Source organism: Aegilops tauschii, chromosome 3 (genome assembly GCF_002575655.3).
Source record: "Aegilops tauschii subsp. strangulata cultivar AL8/78 chromosome 3, Aet v6.0, whole genome shotgun sequence".
NCBI lineage: Eukaryota > Viridiplantae > Streptophyta > Magnoliopsida > Poales > Poaceae > Aegilops > Aegilops tauschii.
The window spans coordinates 40,971,939-40,993,786 of NC_053037.3; the positions used below are offsets into that span (position 1 = coordinate 40,971,939).

Genomic DNA, 21,848 nt, shown 5'->3' on the forward strand with positions numbered 1-21,848 from the left:
AAAAGAGGAGTCTCTGATCCCAGACAAGATCAAAGTCTCTGCACCTCAAAGATCTCACCAAAAGCTGGAGGATAATACCATTTTTTTTAAACAAATTCAAAACAAATGCAAAACCATTTTTAAAAGGACTTTTTTACATGTTCGTACAGCTCCTGTCGATTTTCATGCAAAAAAGGAACAATTATGCTTCCTCAGGTAAAAAAGACAGTTTAAGCGCCAGAAAATAAGCACAGAACTTGTTTCTGTACTGGTCGAAATGCTTGGGTTTTCGCCGTAGAGACTTGCAAATGACATGTACATGTCTGAATTTTTCATATTTTTTCACATTTATAAAAGCATTTTTGGCACGCAGGAGCATATGCTACCTTGAGCCGAATTGAATATCCGCCACAACTATATAGATAGATCTCCGTTACAGCAATTGATGGGATAAACCAATTCTATTATACAGTATTTCACAAACATGTCACACAGCATGTATATGCATGCATAATAACAAGCACTGGTCTGTTCATGCATCCATCACACATAATCTACGCCAATAAATCCATCATTACAAGTTCATTAATATATATAACTGCTCAAACAAAACAGAAACACCACTCACATCGGCGCCATCCTTTTTATTCCAGAAACATTCAGTACTTGCTTAGCATATGCATCGTTCCTGCCATCAGTACAAGACACAAATCAATCCCCAATTGTATCATGTAGCATGCATCTACTTTATGTTTTTGCGGGTATGTCTATTTGCATGAGAAGAAACAAATGGCAATTGATTAATCAAACTGTTCTAGTGAAACTGAACTGGAGCAACGGCAAGCGCAGGAGATAGAATAGAAGAACTTACACCAGGCAACGATCTTCCAGCGCTGGTTGTCGCCCTCAGTCCACTCCCACAGAATGAGGGTGGTTCCATCACGCACACCGCCATGGTCCTTGTCGCCATGGAGCGCGTCAAAGTTCAAGTAGATGTTGTTCACCATCCTGATGCAGCGGTAGCCTGCCCCGACGTCCCTGCTCTCGGTCCAAAGGACCGATTCGTCCAGGGTGTCTGGATTGTACCTGGTCAGACGAACCTAGGATCCAAAAAACAAACCAGAAGGTAAGCAAATTCACAATACTGGAGCTGCACTTCAGGGTTGAGCATGATGAGCTCATGACCATGTGACACCTCATAGCAATTACCAAATTATTCTGGAACCAGTGTTGGTCCTTTTGTCTAACGAGTTCACCATATTATTTTAGAGCTAGTGCTCCTCTCCACTACAGTGCTCATGGACAACCGTAGAAGTGCTGTGAAATATATGAACATGGATGCTAATGTGGAAGGGGCCATAACAGATCACAGTCACAGCTGGTACACTTGACATTTTTTTTCTTACAAAATTTGCTGAGCAAGACAGTGAACATGTACGTGCGTAGAAGTATTTTTATAGCTATGATCTTGATGGTAATATGGAACACTGTTGCAGATTTAAGTTTTTGACACTGACAAAATTAAAAACGTTTGCTGAATACGACACCTAGTAGACAAATATAATTCCCAAGAACAGGGAGAATTTCGCTCATGCTGGACTAGTTTATATCATTTTAGCCAAAAAAACACTAAATCCTAGTGGTGATTATTCACTGAAACACCACAGGTCACACTGCCAATAAGCTCAAAGTGCTTCTGTTCATTCAAGCTTTGCCCATTCTGTTTGCAGAATCGCTGCTAGTATGATTGCAGAGAAAGTAGGCATTTGGAATGTGTGGCATGTGGTGTGCTTGCAGATACTCTGTTATGCCTAAATTTGCCAAAATCATGTAAGATCTGCCGTGCACGCACGCATCGGATAGCAAAAATTAGAAGTTGGATGGATGAGCTGAAGCAGGGAGGCTAGTTACAGGGTGGGATTGGCCAAGGGAGTGCTTGAGCGCCTCTCCGCTGGCCTTGTTGACGAGTGCCATGGCAGGGTAGCCTTCCTCATCCTTCACCCTCGTGCTGTACTTCATGTCCTTGATCCAGTGCTGCATCATATGTGTATATTCAAATCCATCAAGCACATGATCAGAGAAGAAATAATAACACATAAAAATTTGCTTGAGCAAAAGCCAAACAGGATTGCTGCTTTTCCCCAATTAGAAAAGGACAAGGCAGAAACACCAAGTTCTCAGATCCCGATGGCAAGTTCACTATACTATTCTGGATCGGGATCATGGAAGCATGTGTGGCCGATCTTCGATCGATCTTGCAGAGGTGTTATGTGTGTGTACCTGCGTGTCGTCGTCGCGGTCGGTGCGGACGAGGCAGACCTTGCCGTCCCTGGCGGCGAGGCTGAAGCTGTCCTCGCCGGCCTTGCAGAGGATCCTGTACGTCGGCTGCCTGGTCGCCGGGGGCGCCATCCCGCCGCCGCCGTGGTGCGGGCGCGTCTCGTGGCCGTAGCCCCCGTACTGCGGCCTCTCGTCGCCGGACTCGTGGGAGACGTGCACCACGTTGCCGTGGGCGGGTGCGCCGTAGCCTTCGTCGCGGCCGCCTCCGTAGGCCGGAGCAGGGGCGTGGCGCCCGTAGTCACCACCGCCGTAGCCCGCAGGCGCGGGCGCGTGGCGCCCGTAGTCGTCCTCGCGGCCTCCACCGTAGGCCGGGGCCGGGGCACCGTATGCCGGGGCGCGGCCTCCGTACTCATCCTCGCGGCCGCCCCCGTAGGCGGGAGGCGGGGCACCGTAGGCCGGGGGAGGAGCGCCGTAGGCGGCGGGAGGGTGGCGGCCGTAGGCGTCGCCAGCGTCGTCGTCGGGGCGGCGGCCGTAGGACGGGGGAGGGGCGCCGTACGCATCAGGCTCGTGGCGGCCGTAGGGGGCGGGGGCGCGGCGGTCTTCGTCGTCGTCGTCGCGGCGGCCGTGGCCGTGGCCGTGGCGGTGCGGGAAGTCCATGATTGACTGGCCTGTCGGTGGTCGGGAAATGGGAACGCGCGCGGGGTAGTGGAGGTGGATCTGATCCGGGCCAAGCTCAGCCTATATACGTCGCGTCGCCGGAGTACATGTCGACGGGCGGGTGAGCGCGCGACGTGGCGCCAATCGCACGCACTCACACGACCGACCGCTTCAATTTCGCAACTGGGCGATGGCGATCGGTGGGCCGGCGAGGTGTCCACCACGTGCACAGCTCGACGCATACAGACTTCACTCGTCGACTACACATGTCGCGGATCGGCTCGGCGTTGAAAATCATGATCGTATCTCCTCCATCAGATGCAGATCAGATCGTATCGAACCAAATCAGTCAAGTACCAGCTCAACAAAAATCAACCAAACACTCAATTATTGCTTGAATTTCAAGAAAGAGGAAGAGGCAGAAAAAGGTTTCAATGTGATGTGTACGCTATGGCCCATAAAACATGGATAGTGCGGTTGTTGCAGCTGTGATTTGATTTTCTTGTGTGACATTGGTGTAACAGCGATAAAGATATGTACGGTGGTTGATGATATAGTGGCATCAAGCCACATGTGAACGACTATCAGACACTTTCAAAATGTTTGCTCTCGCGGCGCCATCTGTATCTCTTTGCCTCCGCCTCCACCTAGCCTCGCAACTTGCCGCCCTTCCCTAATCCTCGGCGACCCTGGCCTCAACTCTGCATACCTGAGGGCAGCCCCGACGCTGCGTCATCCTACTCTCTGCTCGGATGTGGAGCTTGGAGTTGCCTTGGGACCTAGTTCAGCGAGATATGGGAGGGTAGTGTCATCTTCTTCTACCTCTATGGGTGGATGTGGTGCACAGGGGGGTGGTGTCAGATCAGGAGATTCGTGAGCTTCTGGAGGTGCTAGATCGGGCGGAGCGGGCTACAAAGTTGGAAAGGGTCAGTTTAGCGGTTCTGGCCATGTCGAGAACCAACGAGTAAGAGAAGACTCGATTGTTCCACACTAGTCAACCGTTGATAGCGGAGAGGATCCTCACATCGGCGGCTAATGAGTGTATTTTTTACACTCATTCAACCATTATTTAACCCGGATATTCATGGATATTCCAAGATAATCACTCAGATTTGTCACTAATGACTAGTGAACGCAAAAGATTATAGATCCCTTTTTATAATTTGTTGTTGCAGCTTTTGGACCATAAAGGGGAGGAAATTGAGTAATACATGGAAAAACAGAAGATAGGAGATCAAGTCATATCAAAGGGAGGCGCCACAGGCTATCCAGAGCGAAAGACGGTGTCTGGTATGAGCGTGCACGCTCGCACCATGCACTGTTGGCACCGTGACGTCATCCGCGACAACCTTCATAAAAGGGGTGAGGGTCTATTTAGGATCACCATCATCCATCCCTAGAAACCCTAATCGCCGACATCTCCATCTCCATAGCAATTCTCCCCATAGTTTGTCGTAGTTGTAATTGATACATCGCATATGGCGACATTGAAAGACTTTATACAATCATTCATCTATCATCAATGTTATCTACAATGTTTTCCATCTGTGATTTGATTGAGATGTGTGGGCAATCCCCTCAGGCATAAGCCTTGCAACCCTCTATACCTATGCTCGGGACCGTTGGTATGACTTTACTTAAGTTGACATTATTTGTATGTGTGTTATTTGCAACACATTTTTCTCTTGTCTTGTTCTCGTTCTAAGACTCTGCGGGTACCCAGAATATTTCAGACCAATTCAAGAGGAGGTAAAGTGCATGGATACATGGGAGGCTACACCAAACACCGATGATAGTAATGATTTGTATAGTAGCCGAGAGCAACTCTCTAGGGACCATGAGGTGCAATCATTAAATGAAAAATGCATCAGTCTAGAAAAATCCTTAATAATCTAGGTAACCCAGCACGGCGGTAAGGTCCTTGATTGGACAATAGACTTATGATGTAGGTTGTTGATTGGTTGAGATGTTATTTGGGCACATCCCCCACGTCTAATCGTTGAGAGCACATCATAACGGTGTCTATCAGGACCATGTTGGAAATAAAGCTAAGATCCTAAGTGCAAGTATAAGGTTGTAAGTAAAGTCCTCATGCCCATGCATATTCCCTTCTATTTGACCTCTCTCCCTCCCTCCCTTCCTCTCCCCCCCCCCCCCTCTTCCTACCTCCCCCCTCTCCCTCTCTCTCTCTCTCTCTCTCTCTCTCTCTCTCTCTCTCTCTCAACCACTGCTTGTTCGGTCCAGGAAACTTAAATTTCTTACAAGAATGATAGCTTTGCTTGAATCCATGTCTAACCGTTGAACTTCCCATGGGTTCGATACCCACTGTCACCCCTGGGGAAAGAGGTGAGGACTATCTACATTCAAAACTGGATCAAAGGTAATCAACGGTGAAGGATCCTATCGCGACCTCCCGAGTCTAGCGAGCCCGATGGAGGTTATTCACGGTGGAGTTTGATTAGAGGGCTCCGCGACCTCTCATTCCTTGCCTTGTGGGAATCTATCATCATCCTTTTCGGTGGGAGACAATCGTCCTTCTCTAGATTGCTCGTCACGCCTGCATCTCATGTTGGTGGGTGGCGGAGGTTTCATCTTCGAGCAAATGCTTATCAAACACGAGAAGGCCGACAGTCAGGCTGCGCAGGCTAAGCAAAGAACGTCGCCCTGAGTCAAGCCGGTGCTTCCCCTCTAAAAGGGCATTTCCCTACCTAAGTTATTTTGGTGTAGATGACAACATAATTTGCGGTATAATCGTGTGCTTGAGCTATACATGTATATTCGAAAAGTGGCACAAGATGGTTAGGTTCCCCTCTAAAACAATAAGACCAAAGGCGGCGTTCTTACGATTTATTTTCTATTGAGTCGCAGGGAAACTGTATTATTGATAGGGGTTCCGCGTTGAAAGGTATGTCTGGAATTAAACACATACAAAAATCATACTACACCAACATGAGCTTCCCAACTTTTGAGGAGTTTCCCATCTAATTTCTGCTGCTCTTGTTTTTCGCTACCGGTAGTACCGGGGTAGGCAGTGTTAGATCCCCTCCCTCAAGGGAGCAATGCTGCTGCTGCTTGTCATCCAGGCCAGTAGTACCGCACTCATGACCGATAGTATGGCTCCCTTGTGGAGCGGCACTACTGGACGTAGTGTTGGACCTACTACCACGGAGGGGAGGGGTCTTTCCCTCTATTTTTGCCGTGGTGCTAGAGCGGCACTGGCAGTACCGGATATTCTATTTTAGCTGGTAGTACCAGTGCCTGTTACGAAAGTACCGCTTGGGCACTGGCAGTGCAATTCGTATGGGACTGTAGTCATACCGCTCAGTTGAAATCTGGTGTAACAGTTGGACTGGGAGGACTATAAGAAGAGGTCTTCTTCCCCAAGTTGAGTGACCTCTTGCCTGAAGGAAATATGCCTTAGAGGCAATAATAAAGTTATTATTTATTTCCTCATATCATGATAAATGTTTATTATTCATGCTAGAATTGTATTAACCGGAAACATAATACATGTGTGAATACATAGACAAACATAGTGTCACTAGTATGCCCTCTACTTGACTAGCTCGTTAATCGAAAATGGTTAAGTTTCCTAGCCATGGACATGAGTTGTCATTTGATTAACGGGATCACATTATTAGGAGAATAATGTGATTGACTTGACCCATTCCGTTAGCTTAGCACTTGATCGTTTAGTATGTTGCTATTGCTTTCTTCATGACTTATAGATGTTCCTATGACTATGAGATTATGCAACTCCCGTTTACCGGAGGAACACTTTGTGTGCTATCAAACGTCACAACGTAACTGGGTGATTATAAAGGTGCTCTATAGGTGTCTCCGAAGGTACTTGTTGGGTTGGGCTATTTCGAGATTATGATTTGTCACTCCGATTGTCGGAGAGGTATCTTTGGGCCCTCTCGGTAATGCACATCACTATAAGCTTTGCAAGCATTGTGACTAATGAGTTAGTTGCGAGATGATGTATTACGGAATGAGTAAAGAGACTTGCCGGTAACGAGATTGAACTAGGTATTGAGATACCGACGATCGAATCTCGGGCAAGTAACATACCGATGACAAAGGGAACACCGTATGTTGTTATGCGGTTTGACCGATAAAGATCTTCGTAGAATATGTAGGAGTCAATATGAGCATCCAAGTTCCGTTATTGGTTATTGACCGGAGACGTGTATCGGTCATGTCTACATAGTTCTCGAACCCGTAGGGTCCGCACACTTAAAGTTAGATGACGATCGGTATTATGAGTTTTGTGTTTTGATGTACCGAAGGTAGTTCGGAGTCCCGAATATGATCACGGACATGACGAGGAGTCTCGAAATGGTCGAGACATAAAGATTGATATATTGGACGACTATGTTCGGACACCGGAATGGTTTCGGGAAGTTTCGGACACATACCGGAGTACCGGGGGGTTACCGGAACCCCCTGGGGAGACTAATGGGCCTATTGGGCCCTAGTGGAGAAGAGGAGGGGCGGCCAAGGGCAGCCGCGCGCCCCCTTCCCCCCCAGTCCGAATTGGACAAGGAGGGGGGGCGGCGCCCCCCTTTCCTTTCCCCCTCTCTCTCCTTCCCTCTCCTCTCCTACTCCCACTTGAAAGGGGGGAGTCCTACTCCCGGTGGGAGTAGGACTCCTCATGGGGCGCGCCTAGGGTGGCCGGCCCCCTCCCCCTCCTCCACTCCTTTATATACGGGGAGGGAGGCACCCCCTTGGAGACACAACAATTAATCTCTTGATCTCTTAGCCATGTGCGGTGCCCCCCTCCACCATATTCCACCTCGATAATATCGTAGCGGTGCTTAGGCGAAGCCCTACATCGGTAGCATCATCATCACCGTCACCACGCCGTCGTGCTGACGAAACTCTCCCTCAAAGCTCGGCTGGATCGGAGTTCGAGGAACGTCATCGAGCTGAACGTGTGCTGAACTCGAAGGTGCCGTACGTTCGGTACTCGGATCGGTCGGATCGTGAAGACGTACGACTACATTAACCGTGTTGTGCTAACGCTTCCGCTTTCGGTCTACGAGGGTACGTGGACACACTCTCCCCTCTCGTTGCTATGCATCACCATGATCATGTGTGTGCGTAGGAAATTTTTTGAAATTACTACGTTCCCCGACATTGCCTTCTCTCCTCCATTGTTTCCCAAAACTTTTAAATCTCTTAGATCTCTCTCCCTAGCAACTCAAACTTGTTTATCTTATAGGATTTGAGAGAGAAAACCTAGATTTATCACTCCACCGAAGGAAAAATTATTCCCACTTGCTTTCCCTGAAACTTCTTACTCTTGGGTGTTTGGGCACCCTAGAAAGAAGTGGTCACCTCAAAGCTCCAATCACTGTGGTGAGGCTTTGTGGTGGTGTTGGGAGCCTCCAATCAAGGTTTTTGAGTCGCGACTTGGTGAGTCGCCGCGAGCCCTGCGGCTCGGCGTATAGTCGATGAAAGTCGTTGTATAGTCACCATAAGTCGCTGTATAGTCGCGAGTCGCCCTGATTTTTGGAAAACGACTTGGCGATTAGTCGGTGACTATACAGCGACTAATCAGCGACTCAAAAACCATGCCTCCAATTAGTTGTGGAATTTACCCCAGCCTGGTTTGTGAAGGTTCGGTCGCCGCCACCAAGGGCACCGCGTAGCGGATCGTAGCACCTTGCATTGTGCAAGGGCATGAGGAGAACAAGATGAGCCATTGTGGAGCTTGGTGGGCATAGTGCCTCCACACCTCTTCAATGAAGATGTACCTCCCCAAATGAGGGAACTCCGGGAACAATATCATTGTCTCCACTTGTGGTTTATTCTTTCCCTCACTTAGTTTGTGCTAGTTAGTATTATTGTGCATCTTATCTAAGTTGTTGTTATTTTGAGCCTGTCATATAGGTTGTCCATCTAGTTGCATATCTAGATAAGCTATATTCTTGTTGTATCCTTTAAAATTGGAAAAGAGATTAAAAATTGTTAGTCATTTGTTCACCCCCTCCAGTCAACAATATCAATCCTTTGACCCTCTCCTACCGACCCTATCATTGCCAAACATGAAGGAGCGGTGAGGCTCTCTCATCGTGCTCATCTCTATTGTTAGCGGGCGAGGAGAGGGGATCTCATAAGAAAAGCAGAGGAGCGCAAGGCGGGTTGCCGAATCGGGTTTCTGAATCCACTTTTGATATTTCATCGACACCCTGTGGGGGTGCCTCCTTCTACCCAGAACTAGCGTAGGCTGACTCCACATCTTCGATCTCAAGGGAGGAGGAGACGCAAGCCGCTTTGAGCCAGCCTCCAACATTGATTTCCATGGCTGATGTCGAGTGTAGTCGGGGGCCCTTCCAATTCAACTATGGCTTCCCCCTCCAATTACCATGCATGTAAGTATATTCCTTCTGATAGCCAGCAACTACTAGGATCTTAGAAATCTAAGCAGGGGCAGTTGGAGAAGAATCCTAGATCTAATAGTGAGGTCGATTGCGCTCTAAAGCTCAATTCATATGCTCCATTTATCTTGTCTAACTGTAGTGAGCCTAGGCAGCAAAATAGTGATTGTTCCAAACGAAAGGCCCATTTTATTTGTAATCAAGTGGAGAATTGTCCAGACAGGAAACAACCTCACATCACTTCTAGATATATTGGCAGTGATGTGACATGACATGGCTTCTATAAGGTTGAGATCCCTCAGGTGAATGCCCAGTTACTTAGACATCTCCAAAATATGGGCGTAGTGTACATTGAGGTATGCATAATATCACAACAAGAACTGGCTAGTGAATTTGGGATCATTTATAAGTCTAACTGGCGATGGAGGTTAGAGCCTTGGATGATGGATCTTTTTAGTCAAATTCCCTCTTGAGACTCATTCCCATATGGCGTGAGTGGGCTATGTTTGATCAAATTACTCTCTATATTTGGTCTCCCGCAGGATGTAGTTCGAAAAGGCATGTTTAGCTCTTTTCTATGGTGTGATCAGGGTTAAGGTGGCCTACAAAGACAACACTAAAATTCCACCTAACACACTACTTTCATGGCTCGGAAATATTATCTCTAGCGGTTGGAAGTAGAATCCCCAACTCATGGGATCAACTCAGTGTTGAACAATAGCAGAGCCAATAACTTAGGCGATGGCATTATGGATTCTGATAGGGGAGTTGGGTATGGTTCTCATGGAAGGAAAAGCAATAAGAAAAGCAATAAAATCTCTATAGTACCTCTCAAACAAGTATGCAACAATGGGTGAATATTCTAGGCAGTGTATGGAGGGTGTATTTCCAAATACAAGATGAACATTTTTCAGAATATATAGTACTCCCTCAGATTTATTTATTTTGTCGCCCAAATGGATGTATCTAGACATACTTCAGTTCTAGATACATCCGTTTGAGTGACAAGTAATATGAATCGTGGAGAGTAACAAATTTTAAATGCACGATGAATATTTTCCAAAATACATGATGACATTTTTCTAATACACGATGAACATAGTTAATAAATGGTGAATATTTTTAAATACAATATGAACTTCTTTAATACATGTGGTACATTTTTAGTGCGCGTTGAACATTTTTTAAATACACAAAGAACAGTTATTGAAATATTGGATGATTTTTTTAAATACATGGTTGTTCTTTTAAACACAATGAGCACTTCCGAAATACATTGTCAATTTTTTAAAAATATACCCCCAAACATCTTTCAAAATATGTGACAAAAACTTTTTTCAACATGGTGAAGATTCTTAAAATACACAATGAACATTATGCTAAACCCGACAAAAATAATAAGAACCATCACCGTAAAAATGATAATAAGAAACTTTTATATCAAGAAGGAATAATAAATCTACTTAAAATAAGTTATGCAAAAGAAATTAACAAAGAAAAGGAAAACATAAAACAATATGAAATGTAAAATATATTTAAAATAAATTGTGTTTCTTTATTCAAAGAAGGAATGGTAAAATAGTAAACCAGAAAGGAAGAATAAAGAAAAAGTCAAAGCAAAAAAATAAAAATAGTTCCAAAACCAGAAAAAAGGAGAAGAAGTGGGCCGACATAGATCGAAGTGTTGTAGGTGAGCAAAAGATGTGAATCACAATAGGTGAGATATAGCATCCGCGGCAACCTACGTGCATCGGCTCGAGCTTTTGTACTCACTCATGGCATGGCCTAAAATTTTGGCTCTTTCATTATGTTCATTTTTTCTTTATGGGGAGTTATGTATCACTTAGTGCGAGACGTAAGTCCGTCTCTTCTCTGGCGCTGGCTACGCGGTCGCTTTAGTAGGCCGGCTCATTACGACGGTTTTGGGAAGGTTCTTTATACTAGTTTTAGAACCTTCCATGCATTTTTTCTCAGTTTCTTCATTGGTTTTTATTACATTTTCTTAGTTTCATTTTTTCAAATACATGTCAATTTTTAAAAATACAGGTTGTACATTTTCCCTATACATGCACAATGTTTTTTTATACACGTTGATTTTTTAAAATACATGGTGCACTTTTGGTTTTCAAATAAAAGTTAAGAAGTTTTAAATGCACATTGAACACTTTTTTGTATGGTGTGAGAGATTTTGTAAATGTCATGAACATATATCTATAATGGATGAACTTTTTTTAGATGTTGCGTTCAATTTTTTTGAATGGCATAAATCATTGTTTTAAGCTTACTGAACAATTTTTTGCATTGTAGAAACATTTTTCTCGAAATGTGCAAATATTTTATTATATGTCACTCACATTTTTCTGAATGTTTTGAATCATTTTTAGAAAAATTATACGAACTTTGTGTAATGCAGCAGTATTTCTCGTGGAACATAACACTGGGGCTGAGGTCTGCGAATCATTTAATGAGCCAGCCCGTGACAGATTGAGGTGCCCAAATTATCTGACGAAATCATTAATTGAGGAATACTCGTTGCAAAGATCACTCCAATTCCCCTGATTGCGACAAGCGGTGCACATGCAGCGCGCCACTTGTCGCAACTTGGGAGTTTTCCCTTTTTTCGTAGATCCGTTTATTCAAAACGTTTTATCTTTCAAACTATGCGTCCAAATCTCGAACCGCTTTCACCGTTGGATTCCTCGCGTTGAGATCTTCAAAACTAAATCCCATGTTGATAGGTTTTGACGAACTATTTTTGACGAAAAAACCGAACCCGGTGCACGGGTTTTTTCCCTTTCGAAAGAGGCACGCCCGTGCCTCTCACGAAATCACAACCGTGCCTCTCGCGGAAGCAAAACCGTGACTCTCGCGGAAGAAAAAAAAAAGAGAAAACGCGTTTTTTCCGTTTTCGAGGAGGCACGGCCGTGACTCTCGTGAAAGCACAACAGTGCCTCTTGCGGAAGCAAAACCGTGACTCTCGCGAAAGGAAAAAAACAGAAAACGCGTTTTTTCCCTTTCCGAGAGGCACGGCCGTGACTCTCGCGAAAGCACAACCATGCCTCTCGCGGAAGCAAAACCGTGACTCGCGAAAGAAAAGAAAAACAGAAAACGTGTGTTTTTTTCTTTCCGAGAGGCACGGCCGTGACTCTCGCGAAAGCACACCCGTGCCTCTCGCGGAAGCAAAACCGTGACTCTCGCGAAAGAGAAAAACAGAAAACGTGTGTTTTTCCTTTCCGAGAGGCACGGCTGTGACTCTCGCGAAAGCAAAACCGTGCCTCTCTCGCGGAAGCAAAACCGTGACTTTCACGAAAGGGAAAAAAATTAAAACACGTTTTTTCACGCAAAAATATTTTTTCCCAATTTTTTTGATTGAAAAGCTAAAGAAGACCGGTGAAAAACCAAAACGTCGAAAAAACCCCGAAAAAAACCGTTTAAAAAGCCGAAAACGCGTGCGGAAAAATAAAAAAATAAAATTCAGAGGGAGCGCCCAGAGCGCGACACGTGGCGAATGGCTAAGAGCACGCTAAGTGACGCTGATCGTTACGAGGCTTCCGAAAGAGCACTCGTTAACTAGTTGCTCTCACCATCTAAGCCTTTTAATATGGTAGTGCTTTGATTCGAACCCGAGACCTCCTGCTTAACAATAAGCTGCATAACCACCCAGCAACCCCAAACTGGACGTGCTACTTTCATGTTTCTACGCCTTTTACTTTGTTCTTTTTTTCTTCTGCTTTCCTTTTTTTGGTTTTCTCTTTCGTTTTTTCTTTTTTGTTTTTCTTCTCCCTGGGTTTGATGAACTTTTTCTGAAATTCGTGAACTTTTTCTTAACATCGATCAACTTTTGTCAAATGCGTTGAACTTTTTTCAAATTTGATGAATCTTTTTCAAATTTGATGAACTTTTTTCCAAATTGGATGAAGTATTTTTCAAATTTGATTAACTTTTTTCAAAACCAATGAACTTTTTTCAAATTATATGTACTTTTTCAAAATTTGATGAACTTTTTTAAAACTGATGAACTTTTTTCAAAATTAGGTGAACTTTTTCTAAATTTCGTGAACTTTTTCCAAATTTTTTTGAACTTTTTTTCCTAAATTCATGAACCTTATATCAAAATCGGTTAACTTTTTTGTAATTCGTGAATTTTTTTAAAGTTTGATGAACTTTTTTAAAAAAATTCAAAAAAAATTCTCGAAAGTCAATGGTCAATGGCTCACCGGTCTACCATGAAACGATCGAGCGTTTTTTCGTTTTTTTTCTTTTGAGTAAACGAAACAAACGAGCGGGATAGCTGGGGAAGCAGGCGTCGTACGAGCTCGTCGGCTCGTTCATGGGCCGGCCCACTTTTCCAGGCGCGTGGGCGCTGGTTTCCTCTTGCGGCGCATAAGGCGCTAGCGAGGAGCACTCCCCCCCTTCTTCCCCATTTCCACTTCCACACACCACTTCCCAAATCCAGAGCCACCCTACCCAGCGATTCCACCGACGGCGATGTCCACATCCGGTTCGTCCTCCGTTTCTGCCGACCGGGACAGCCTCCCCCCGATCCCCTGCGCGGACTGCGGGGGCCACATCACCACCATTGCCTCCCGCGGCGGCTCTCGTCCCGGGACCCAGATCTACAAGAAACTCCGCCGCAGCGTACGTGTTCTTGCCCATTCCCCTCCATTATTAGTCGTCCTCCTGCATTTCGCAGCGTCACAGCTTAGTCTGTTCCCCCGTTTCGCAGGCTGTTCTTGGCTGGTTCTTCCGCTGGTCAGACGGGTACGCGCTGGCCGATGTTGCAAGGATGACCCTCCTCCTCGGCGTGACCAATCTGCTCGTCAACCTGCTTGTTCTGGCTCTCGTGCTGCGGCTGTTCGCAAAGCGGAATGCATCTATGGCGTAATCTAATCTAGATGCTGGTGGATGGCCGGCCGTAGTATCAGTAGTAGTAGGTCTTGTTGTCACGGCGCCCTCTTTAAAATTAGCGTGGTAGTAGTCCCGCCGTGTTAAATTAGTGTGGCTGTAGCCCGCTATGGGCTTTGATTAGTGCAGTCCCTCTCTGTGTCAAATTAGTGCGGTCTCTTCAGTGTCAGCAAGCTGTAGCTTTTGGGTTGACGATGGAGTGTTTGTGCTTGCGGCTGTGCCACCATTTGTCTGGTCTGGTCTGGTCAGCACGCTTGCAAATTATGGTCCACTATGTAATCCATTAGCACTTGTATCTAATTAATGGATGTTGTTTGCCAAGTTACATTTGTCAGTATTTTACTGTTTTCCAAATATCAAATGAGCACGACTTGTCACTTCGCCACACCTGCCTCTATTATTGAAGTGGGCTCCTGCCCATGCCAACTGCTTGCATTCATGTGGCGTGCCGCCAGTACAGATCCTGTGCTCCCATGCTCCAAACTTTCCAAAAACTAATTTCGAAATTAAAAAGGAAACTGATTTTTGTTGGGAATGTTCAAAGGACATGCGTCCATAATAAATAAAAATTTCAGATCCCAAATCGAAATACACATGTATAAACCAAAAGCTATGGACAAAAGCAGACAAAACCATTTAAAAAATGTTTGTGAAATTTAGATAAGTGTTCAAGCTCTTCAAAAGTATACCCACGTCATTTTCAGAAAATGTTTATACAATATTAGAAAAGTGTTCACGTAACTTAACAAAGATTGTTTTACCATTCAAAAAATGTGACATTATAAAAAAAATGATCACATGTCTCCAAATATGTTCGAGACTACTTTATAAATGTTAATACCATTCAAAAACATGTTTGTTCCATTTTAAAAATGGTTGTGGCATTGAAAACAATATTCACATGTTTCAAAAGAATGTTTGGATTTTTTTCTTAATTTTTTCCACGAATGTAAAAAAATTGTAGTTTAGAAAAGAACATTTTGTAACATAAAAAATATGTTCAAACGTGCATTTTAAAAATGTTGGATTTATTCGAAAATCTGTTCAAAGCATGTCTTAGAAAAATGTTAAACATATATCAAAAAAATGTTCTAGATGTAAATGTACGAATGTATAGGAAAAGTAGACATGTATTGAAAAAAAAGGAAAACAAAATATGAGAACCAAAAACCTGAAGAAAATGGGTAAAGAAACACAGAAAACAAAAACAAAAAAGAAACCCAATACAAGCCAATATATTTAAAAAATGAGCGAAACTAGATCCCATTTTCCTCTCACTAGTGCCTCGTGATAGTGGGTTGGCCTAGTAGAGCGGTCTTCGAAAGCTTTAATGAACGGTTCAAACCGGTCACTTATCGCAACCTGACGAGGTGGGAGTGACATTTGCAAAGAGTACTCCTTAATTGGTGATTTTGATCATATCCTCGTCTCTCTCGCTCGGCTAGTGGGAGAGACCGCTTTACTAGCGAATATATAAAAAAATGAGCGGTAGCAAATATGTGCCCCAACGAGAAGCAAATATGTTCCTCACGGAGGAAAAAAAAGACATGTTTTTTTCTTTTTCCGAGAGGCATAGTTGTGCCTCTCGTGTAAGCAAATCTATGTCTCCACAAAAAGTAAATGTGTGTCTCTCGTGGAAGCAAATCTATGCCTTCATGAAAAGTAAATCCGTGCCTCTCGTGGAAGAATAGAAAACACATTTTTTCACGTATTTTTTTGTCCAAAACATAAGGAAAACCGGGGGAATCCAAAAAGGCTAAAAATGAAGAATATAATCATCTAAAAGCCGAAAACGCGTATAGAAAAATGAAAAACAAATTTTGGAGGAAGCGCCCAGCACGCGGCACGAGGCGGCGGCTGAGAGCACTCCCAACCGACTAAAAGTGACTCTTGCGGGTGGGGGTGGGGGGGGGGGGGGGCAACGAGTACTCGTTGCTTAGTTGCTCCCGGCTATGGTATATCTCAATACGAGCGAGGAATAACTACCACGGGAATATCCTAGCATGTAGTGACTAGTTTACCTACTGGGCCGGCCCGTGTAGGAGGGAACCGTTGAACTCCTTTTCAGCCAGTTTTGTGAACATTCTAGAATGTTTCGTGCATGTTTTTTTTTCTGTGTTTTTTCTAGCAATTCTTCTTCTGTTATCGTTTTCATGTTAACAGTTCGCGAACTATTCCAAATTGCTGACTTTTTTGGAAATGTGAACTTTTTAAAATACATATTTGCACATTTCTTGAAATTCATATTTTTTTACATTTATCAATGTACAAATTTCTTGAACCTATAAAAAAGAAATCTGTCTTTTATTCACTGTTTCAAAAGAATGTTTGTGATTTTTTCTTAATGTTTTTCTACAAATGTAAAAAAAGGTTTGCGTAATTTAGAAAAGAATATTTTGTAACGTAAAAAATATGTTCAAACGTGTATTGTAAAAATGTTGGATTTACTCGAAAAACTGTTCAAAGCATGTGTTGGAAAAATGTTCAGCGTGTATCAAATAAATGTTCCAGATGTAAATGTACAAATGTATAGGAAAAGTAGACATGTATTGCAAAAAAGAGGAAAAAATAAGAACCAAAAACCAAAAGAAAATGGGTAAAGAAACACGGAAAACAAAAACCAAAAAGAAACCCAACACAAGCCAATATATATATATATAAATGAGCGAAACTAGATCCCACGTTCCTCTCACTAGCACTTCACGGTCTTCGAAAGCTTTAATGAATGGTTCAAACCGGTCACTTGTCGCAACCTGAGAAGGTGTGAGTGACCTTTGCAAAGAGTACTCCCTCTGTAAACTATTATAAGATCTTTTAGATCACTACTTTAGTTATCTAAAATATCTTATATTAGTTTATAGAGGGAGTACTTCTTAATTAGTGATTTTGACCATATCCTCGTCTCTCCCGCTCGACTAGTGGGAGAGATCGCTCTACTAGCCAATATATAAAAAAGATGAGCGGAAGCAAATACGTGTCCCCACGAGAAGCAAATATGTTCCTCTCGGAGAAAAAAAACAGGTTTTTTTCTTTTTCTGAGAGGCATAGTTGTGCCACTCGCGGAAGCAAATCTGTGCCTCCATGAGAAGTAAATCTGTGCCTCTGGCAGAAGAATAAAAAAGGCGTTTTTCACATAATTTTTTTGTCCAAAACCTAAGGAAACCCGGGGGATTCCAAAAAGCCTAAAAAATGAAAAAAAATCATCTAAAAAACCAAAAACGCGTAAAAAAAATCCGAAGGAAGCGCCCAGCACGCAACATGAGGTGGCGGCTGAGAGCACGGCAAGTGGTGCGCTCCCAGCCCACTAAAAATGACCCTTGCGGGGGCTCCAATGAGTACTCGAGTTGCTCCCGGCTATGGTATATCTCGATACGGGGCGAGGAATAACTACCATGGGAATATCCTAGCATGTAGTGAGTAGTTTACCTACTGAGCCGGCCCGTGTAGGAGGGAACCGTTGAACTCTTTTTCAGTCGGTTTTGTGAATATTTTAGAATGTTCCGTGCATGGTTATTTTCTTTTCTGTGCTTTTTCTATCAATTATTCTTCTGTTTTATTTTTCATATTTATAGTCCGCAAACTATTCCAAATTGTTGACTTTTTTTGGAAATGTGCAGTTTTTAAAATACAAATTGTGCAGTTTTTCATATTTTTATTTTGTGAATTTGTTTCAAATCTTTGCACATTTCTTGAAATTCATAGTTTTTTACATTTTTCAATGTGCAAATTTCTTGAACCTATAAAAAACAAAAATGTCTTTTATGCGAGAAAGCAATGTAGTAGCTGCAAAAGCCGAGCTAAAAATGAAACAATGGGCGAGTGAGAAAAGTCATACCAGCCGAGTGAGGGTTGATTTCTATTTGGGCCGGCCCATGCGGTCAAGCATCTGCGTTTTTTTTTTACAAAACTTCTCCTTATTCAGCTATCAAAATTGTGGCATCGTTTACAAGTAATGGGAGCACCTCAGGCAGAGCTAAATCGATCCAAAGATTAGAAGGAGAAAGCTTAATATTTGTGGCCCAACAGTAACTACTTTCCATAACATGATTTCATTTTTTTTGTTTCTAGAGTTGTCGAAATCACTAGTTAAGGAGTACCCCTTGCAAGGTAATCCACGCCGCTTCTATGTGTACAAGTGGCACAACATCGTGCGTCGATATCAATCTTCGGTGCGCTCCGCGTTTGGCATGTAGCAGAAGGAGAGGAGATCAGATTTATTTTTACCTTTTGTTTTCCTTCCGGATTGTATATGCTACACCGTAGGGAATACAGGTGTGCTCCGCTAGAAAGCACGAGTGTGCTTCACAACACAACCGTGCTCCACCAGCTGGAGCACAGCCACGCATCGCGGTGAAGTACATATGTGCTCCATAACGAAGCAAACTTGTGCTCGACCACGGAGCACATATGTGCTTTACCTTTTTTTTTTCCTATTTGGGACACAACCGTCCTCCACCCGCCGGAGTACACCTATGCTTCGCGCTGAAGCACATACATGCTTTGTGATGAAGCACACTTGTGCTTCGACTTTGAAGCATATCTGTGCTTCACCTTTTTTCCTTTTTAGTTGCAAGTGCTTCACTATGGAGGGGCACACCTGTGTTTCATGGTGAAGCACACCTCCTCTACCAGGTGGTTTCAAGCGGTACCCTCTAACTAGTTGCTCTCAGAATTGTAGGCCTAATTTGAATCGGTAGATACACATTGTATCTACATACTCAAATTGATTTGAGTAGTACATTCTAGAGTGTGGTTTCAACCGCCGGTCCACTAACAAAACCACAAATTAAATATGGATGCACCTTCCCCTTGTACCTGGTCCGACCCAGAGATTTGTCCAAATCATTTATGCTTAATTATCTTTTTCGCGCTCAAGAATGTTTCTTTAATGAAGCAATAGCGCTTTGCTGTCGTTACAACAACTTATTCTATTGTAGCAGTTAAAGACAATATTCCCAGTCGTCAAAAGGTTCTCCCTTTGCGGCAGCAAGAACAACTTGGTGAGTAATTTGTCAACTCTTAAAGCCATTCATGCACCATCACTTGATTAATTCATAACTGGTGAGGGTATATCCATACACATGCAACTCAGCTAATTAGCCACTAGCTACGGCTGACATCACTTGCATAGCTTGTGGGGCATCACTTTGCTTTCAGCACAAGAAAGTGCTTAATTAATCAGTTATTTGAGCTAAGTAGCAATTTAACGTGTGCTTTTGCTTTTTGTCTTAGGAAGCAGCTTGAGTAAGATATTTGTCATGATAGTCCGTAAAATTAAAGTGTGAGAAAAACTCACCCACAAAAAAAATGTGTGAGAAAAACTGTGCGTGCCTGTGCTAGATTGGGCTAGGCGTATGTCTGCCTCGCGCGCTAGGGCAGTCTCATCTAACAGGGCGCTTGAGACGAGGAAGTCTTAAGCGAGATGTAGACACTCCCACGAAGTATGGCATTGGGGATCCGAAGATAGTTTTTTTAAGCCTAACCCCTATTTATAGCTCAACCCATTTATACACCACGCAGCCTGTGGCGGCCTACATGCACCGACCCGAGCTTGTACTCACTCTGGTCATGGCCCACAAAATTGGCTCACTCCATGTTCAATTCTCCTTTTCCGCTGAAAAAATTGCAAGATAATAGATTTTTTAGGAAGCAATAGCACTATGTTGTCATTGCAGCAACCTATTCTATTAAGTACTATCTTTCCTACTTAAAAAGACACTTAACATCGCTCCCCCCTTCACCTATGTTTTCAGTTTTGCCGATTCTTCTCACTGTTCTTTCTTGAAAAACGCCTCAGCTGTCTCATGTCTTTTTAGCTTAGCAAATAAAATTATGTTTTCTTTGGTATGTCAATAAGTACTAATTTAATTGATAGTCTATTTTTGGTATGTTATGGCGAAGCCAAAAGTTCAAACTTGTGATGTCAATTCAAAATTGTGACCAAATACATGTGTTTATATGATTTTTGCATTATTATTTTTGCTTGATTTCTACTTATATGTGGTGCTTTTGCACAAATACTGTATAGTCAATTGACTACACCGAACACATGTGGAGCCACCTCACACTTACACACTATCAATAAAATGACGGGTAAATCATGATGAGTGCATACAAAATATTTATGCTTGTTCTTAGGCCGACAATTATCTAATACAGCAGTAAGTTAAAAAACAATATCCGTGGTCCTCAAAAGGTTCTCCCTTTGCGGCAGCAAGCACAACTTGGTCAGTAATTTGTCAACTCTCAGAGCCATTCATGCATCATCAGTTGATTAATTAATAACTGATGAGGGTATATCCGTACACATGCAGCTCAGCTAATTAGTCACTAGCTGCGGTTGACATCACTTGCATAGCTTGTGGGGCATCACTTTGCTTTCAGCACAAGGAAGTGCTTAATTAATCAGTTATTTGAGCTAAGTAGCAATGCAACGTGTGATTTTGCTTCGTCTTAGGAAGCAGGCTAAGGAGTTGTCTCGTTGCTACCTAGCTACTTGGCACTTGCAGTGGTCAAACACTTGGTAGAAAACATTGTTTAATTTTGAGCGTGTTCATTCCGATGGACCGAGATAGCTTGATCCCTTCAAGTTATACGTAATGCACATCGACTGCACAAGCAAAAGACCGATTAAATATACTCATAGCATTATAATACTCCATTGCATTACGTGAGAGAATTCTCAATGATGAGAACCATGCATGCACAAGGTGAACAAACAACAAAAACAATGAAACGTGCATGGTTGATCAAGGTATCAGTTTACCATCCCATTGTTTTTTTATCTACCGGTGGTCTACCAATTCATATGTGCTAGTATTCAGTTGGTATAATCATAATCAGCAAAAACTTTGATGGGGCATCATGAATCCGCAGCTAGTTACATGCATACATACGGAAAATATTCAATCCGTGCTACCAATTTTTAAAAAATGTTTATCCATGTTGCAATCTTGCATTGCTCCATATATATTTCTCAAATAACTTGCTAAGATTTATTCAATGATTAGATACATGCATGCCTATATGGTTGTCTAATTACCTTTCACAACATTTAGTTACCTTTTGTCATTAATAACATTTAACTATTTGTACAACTTGTACTAGTAAGTATAGCAAACAAAGTGTAGATATATTGTAAGGGCGATGCATCCATCATAGGAGTGGACGCGAAATAGATGGTGATATTGGGCATTGCTATCTTCTCCTTGTTGAATAGATCTCACAATTGAGTCATGCGTACAAAATACGAGCATGACGCCGAACAGCTGAGTGGCCCCAATGTGAATTTATTTCTAACACCATCTAAACCCCAAACCTAATGTTGTTATTCATGAACATATAATCTTAGTGTTTATGTGCCACGTGAGTTTGCTCTTCACATCCCCAGCTTGCATTTGTGCACATTCAAGCTGCATTATCTTCATATATGTAGACCCAGGTGGTGCCTCTGGTATGATACTAATTGTAGGGAACCCACCATGTGGTGGCTCTTGTACAAATTTCATTGGTGTCTATCTACCATTCTCATTCATAGCAGCTCCTAAAATTATCTTGGTTCTCTTTCTACCTTGCTTAGCTTGGCTTATCTTTGGAGGAGTGGCCACCCCTATCTAGAGTTGAACATGACCATTGGGTTGGTGT

General features: G+C 43.1%; 2 protein-coding genes across 2 annotated transcripts; one reads left to right on the forward strand and one right to left on the reverse strand.

Moving 5' to 3' along the window:
* Positions 1-307: 307 nt before the first annotated feature.
* Positions 308-3,103, reverse strand: LOC109769553 (ricin B-like lectin EULS3). The gene is made up of 4 exons (XM_020328285.4): positions 2,260-3,103; positions 1,891-2,013; positions 851-1,079; positions 308-667 (listed from the first exon to the last, which is right to left on the reverse strand). Coding segments are annotated over exons 1-4 (1,008 nt in total). The 5' UTR covers positions 2,914-3,103; the 3' UTR covers positions 308-665.
* A 10,596-nt stretch (positions 3,104-13,699) lies between these two features.
* LOC109769555 (uncharacterized) lies at positions 13,700-14,529 on the forward strand. The gene is made up of 2 exons (XM_020328286.4): positions 13,700-13,937; positions 14,026-14,529. The coding sequence occupies exons 1-2, from the start codon at positions 13,788-13,790 to the stop codon at positions 14,182-14,184; spliced, it is 309 nt and encodes a 102-aa protein (XP_020183875.1). The 5' UTR covers positions 13,700-13,787; the 3' UTR covers positions 14,185-14,529.
* Positions 14,530-21,848: the final 7,319 nt, after the last annotated feature.